Genomic DNA, 5,440 nt, shown 5'->3' with positions numbered 1-5,440 from the left:
ATAAGATGTACCATCTTGAGCGTGACTGTTGCCAGTACCGCCTGACTGGCCTTTGTAGGGTTTTCGAGCGAGATCGTTGCCAGTGCCCCTGGACTGGCTGTTGTGCGGGTGGCACATAAAAGACACCATTTCGAGCGTGGCCGTTTTCGTGCGGGTGACACGTAAAAGCACCCACTACACTCTCTGAGTGGTTGGCGTTAGGAAGGGCATCCAGCTGTAGAAATTCTGCCAAATTAGATTGGAGCCTGGTGTTGCCATCCGGTTTCACCAGTCCTCAATCAAATCGTCCAACCCATGCTAGCATGGAAAGCGGACGTTAAACGATGATGATGATGATATATATATATATTTAGAGAGAGAGAGAGAGATACATATAATTATGTATATAATATTTATTCAAAAGTGTGTCAGCATGAGTTGCTAATCAATTTTTTATTCCTGTTCCTCTGATATGCCCGAAGGTAAGCAACTCACACAGACTCATGTTTGAATAAATAATATTATTTCACTCTACCTAACATAATTAAGTAGTTTCTCACTTAATTGCATTCTCTGCCTGTGTCAAACCAGCATCAAACATATGCATGTATACACACATACACACACGTGTGTGTATGTTTATATATATATATATATATATATATATATAAATACAAAAATCATCATCATATAACATCTGTTTTCCATGCTGGCATGGGCTGGACTGTTTGACAGGAGCTGGCAAAGCTAGGAGCTGCATCAGGTTCTATAGTCAGTTTTGGTTCAGTTTCTAAAGCAGGGTGCCCTTTCTAACACCAACCATTTTACATAAGATACAAAGTGCTTTTTATTTGCAGTAGCACCAGAGCTTTTTACATGACACTATCACCAGTGTTTCTTTGGGTTTTTTTGTGGTACCGTCACCAGTGCTTTTGAGGTGTTAGGGGATAAAATGTGTGTGTGGGGAAAGAAGGTTGATGAAGCAGAGCCCTTCATGGTCAAGCATTATGCATGCATACATATGAGTATGCATATATGAATTAAAGGTGTGCGTGTGTATATACACATATATATGCATTCATATTATATGAGTATGTATGCATATGTGTATATATATGAATATATACATACTTATACACAAGTATATATGTTTATGGATATGTATATAATAATATCTTATTTTCAACCTTTACTTGTTTCAGTCATAAGACTGTGGTCATGCTGAGTCAGTACCCTGAATTTTTAGTCTAATAACTCAACCCAAGTACATTTTTTTTTAACCTTGGTAATTATTCTATTGATCTCTTTTGCTGAATCACTAAGTTATGGGGACACAAACACACCAACACCGGTTGTCAAATGGTGAGGGGATGGGCAAACACAGACACAAAGACACACACACACACATGCACAAACATACAGAGATATATACATATATATAAGTGTGTGTGTGGTGTGTGTATATATACACATACAATGAGCTTCTTCCAGTTTCTGTCTACCAAATCCGCTCACAAGGCTTTCGTTGGCCTGAGGCTATAGTAGAAGATACTTGTTTAAGTGCGACTGAACCCAGAACCATTTAATTGGAAAGCAAGTTTCTTACCACCCCTCTCTCTCTCTCTCTCTCCCTCCCTCCATATATATATATATATATATATATATATATATATATATATATATATATATATATATTATTATTATATTTCAGGATGGTTATTTTCCTTTTTTTGCCAAATAAACATACACATTATATATTTGTTCTTCACTCATTATTGTTCTTATTCTATCTTATGTCCATTGTCTGGAAATCTTTCATCACACATCTGTGACCTCTTCAGTGACCTTTTCCATCCGCATGTATACTTTTCCTCCATCTAGCCCATTCTGGAGGATACATATGGATGGAAAGGGTTGCTGAAGAGGTCACAGATGTGTGACAAAAGATTTACAGGCAATGGATCTATGGTAAAATAACAACAATAATAAACAAGTGAAGAATGAATATATAGTGCATGTGTTTATTTGGAAAAAAAAAAAGAAAAGAAAATGATCATCCCAAAATATAACAATATCTGTTTCAACACACAATTTCACATCAGGAATCTTGCAAAACAAATTCATAAATGTATATATATATATATATATATATATATATATATACACACACACACACATACACATGCATACCCATCCAAGACACACACACACACACATATGGGGAGCAAAAGAAAACGCATGTAAATGAATAAAAGAAAAAAGTTGAGCATCATACAAAAAAAAAAAAAACAGTAAAATTTTTTATGTGCTGTATACTGGATCCAAAATTTTTTAACAGATCTATCAATATCAATTAAAACCATTCCTTTTTTTTCTTTTGATGTTTCAGATATATATATTTAGTAATTTCATAGTATGTCAGGAAAATGCATATTCTCTTCCGCGTTGAAAATTTATATATTATTTCCTTTGAGAGTAAAGGAATAGCAGTGGTGTTTTGGGTAGATTTTTTTATCAATGTGTATATTTCTATTTTACTTTAAAACCCATCGATTTTCTTTCATATACAAACAAGTCTTTGGTTATCTAAAAATATATTGGACTAAAGAAAAGAATAATACCAGTTCAGTTTCTTTCTTTTGCCTTTAAATGGTGAAATGAAATAAACAAAACAATAAAATAAGCATAAGAAGAGACAGGATTGAGTTTAAAGTGAATTTGTTGAAAGAATATCAACCTTATGGATTAGAGGTTGGTATGAGAAGAAGTAACATATTATATGTCAGTTAAGAATGTTAAAGATGGCGGAGCAGGTGGGAGAGCTAACTGGAATAATAATAATAATAATAATAATAATAACAACATTAATAATAATAGCATCAATAATAATAATAATAATAATAATAATAATAATAATAATAATGAAATATAACAATAAGTGGAAGAGGATGAGAAGGAGGTAAAGGAGAATGCAACAGAACCAATAGATCTGATGAGAGAGAGAGAGGGAGAGAGAGAGAGAGAGAAGAAGAAGAATTGTACAGTCCAAGAGAGGTGTCTTATTCTTTCTTTTTAATAGCAGATATTTGAAATGCTCTTTAAGTCCAGAATTACATTTCACTGCTGTTAGTCAGGCTTGACAGAACTAATGTCCGACTTAATACTTTTCAGTGATATCTGCTTTAATATCTAAAGTATTTTGCAACATCTGTAAATTGTGACTTTTTCTTTTCCTGTTTGGGAATTTGAATAACTGAATTCTTTCCAACAAAACCATTATTATTTATATTGCATTAGAATGTAACAAATTTGTATAAAATTGAATTTATCAATGCTTAAACAAGTAAATGTTACTGCATGAATACAAACACAAACATACACACATACACACACACACACACACATATATGTATGTATATATAAATATACATGCATACATATATACTTACACACACATATATATATATATATATATATATATATATATATATATATATATATATATATACTTACATATATATATATACATGCATACATATATACTTACACACACACACACATGCACATACACATATATATATATGTATATATATATATGCATATTGGCAATCATTGACACAAATTAAACCAGACAAAGAGAATGATTTAAGAATTCCATAACAAGAGTCCTCATGGAAATGAGAAGGTAAATATACATAAATCAATAAATCTATTCATTCAATTTGAATATTGTTAGGGAGAAATTTTATTTATTTTATATATTTATTATTACTTCTTATTGATGTTAGGAAGTTAGGTTTTAAAGATAGAAAAAGGTACATTGAGTGATTGCAAGGAGAGAAATTTCCTCTTTTACATTTTGACTAATGTGTTTATCAAATTGATAGAAAATTTTCTTTCACACTTTAACAACAATGGTTTTGAAGATTTTTGAGAAAATCTATGAAATACAACAGATAAGTTAAGAATTTCAGGAACGTTATGTCCTTAAGTAAAAGAGTGTGCCAATAACTTAATGAAGACTAATATAAAGTACCTTTGGATTATTATTTAAATCTGATACATCTCTGAATAACAGAGAAATTTATTTATAATTTGAATTAGCATTTAACTTCAAAATAATTTTACATTTTAAATTCATAAAAAAATTTTGTTTTCATAAATGCTTTACTATTTTAATTAATGTTCTTATTAAGGACTCATTAGTTATTAATCATTAGGAATTTCAATTATTGGAATGGTTTTGCTTGGAAGAAAACTAATCTTAAAACTGTTAACTCTTATTTATGTAAAACGCAGATCGGTGAGTGAATAATGGTTGGATGGATTGGTCAACTTCTCTCTCTGTAGAACATTGATCAGCATTGCTACCATAAAATTATCTTCCTTCCCTTGGTTCTCCATTTTTGCTTGGTAAAGCAATCTTCTTTATTGGACAGACAAAGAATTAACAAAAATTACAAAAAAAAAAAAGTCTGTCTCTCTCTCTCACTCTTTTTCTTTTTTTCTCTCTCTCTGTCTACCTGCCTGCCTGCCTGCCTGCCTGCCTATTTGTTTGATTGATAGATTAATTGATTGATTAATTGATTGAATTATATGATTGTTGGACTGTTTGACTGACGTTTTGTTTGTCTGGTGGTAAATGGGAATTTTTGTTAATGTTGGAAATGTGTGATAGATACATGTTCATTCAATGAAGAACTTAAGTGAATTGTAATAATAGTAGTAATAATAGAAGCATTAATAATAATGATAACAGTTGTATTATGGGAGAAAACTATTGTAATTATTATGTCTGTTGCTATTGTGATTGTAGAATTACTGTAGTAGTAGTAGTAGTAGTAGTAGTAGTAGTTGTAGTGGCGGTGGTTGTTGAGTTGGTGTTGGTGGTGGTTGTATGTTAATTAGAATAAATGATTATGTAGTTATGGTAGTTATTATCAGTAGAAGTAGGAGTAGTGTCACTGGATGTCAGCCCAGTGGTGACAGCTGTCTTAACTCACATAATACACACTGTACGTAGGTGTTGTTTGACCCTCCATCTTCCACACGGCTGTCGTCCTCAGCATCTGCAATGCAAACAAAGATGCGGAGACTGGAATGTCAGAAATAGGTCCATTTCAGGGACTTAGTAGGCCTGTCACCAACGGGCACCGATCTGCGTGTTACAAATAGAATTCAAACTTAGGATGTAAAATGTAGAATAATCTCTATAGAAACTATATTTGTAAATTTGGTAGGATTATTGAGTTTAAGTCTTAATAGGACCTGTGAGACGAGACAACCAGTCCCGCAGATACAAGCAGTCATTTGGTGACAAAGCAAGTGACAAAGCAGTGACAAAATTTTAATAATGAAATCTTGGAAATAAAATTTTCAAACATACATACATACATACATATATATACTCACATATGTATATATATATACATATATATATATATATATATATATATATATA

General features: G+C 31.7%; 1 protein-coding gene across 6 annotated transcripts in view; it reads right to left on the bottom strand.

Moving 5' to 3' along the window:
* The window catches only part of LOC106874330 (potassium/sodium hyperpolarization-activated cyclic nucleotide-gated channel 2), a 531,661-nt gene that overhangs the window by 86,771 nt on the left and 439,450 nt on the right, over positions 1–5,440 (bottom strand). For 3 of the 6 annotated variants that reach the window (XM_052965669.1, XM_052965668.1, XM_052965673.1), the window contains exon 5: positions 4,983–5,048. The exons of the other annotated variants lie outside the window; for them this stretch is intronic. In XM_052965669.1, coding sequence (XP_052821629.1) covers positions 4,983–5,048 — 66 coding nt within the window. The remainder of the gene's footprint in view (positions 1–4,982; positions 5,049–5,440) is intronic. 6 annotated transcript variants of the gene reach the window in all.

The sequence above is a fragment of the Octopus bimaculoides genome, chromosome 2 (assembly GCF_001194135.2).
Source record: "Octopus bimaculoides isolate UCB-OBI-ISO-001 chromosome 2, ASM119413v2, whole genome shotgun sequence".
Lineage (NCBI taxonomy): Eukaryota > Metazoa > Mollusca > Cephalopoda > Octopoda > Octopodidae > Octopus > Octopus bimaculoides.
The sequence above is the reverse complement of the archived record's forward strand: the minus strand, read 5'-3'. Positions and strand labels throughout refer to the sequence as shown.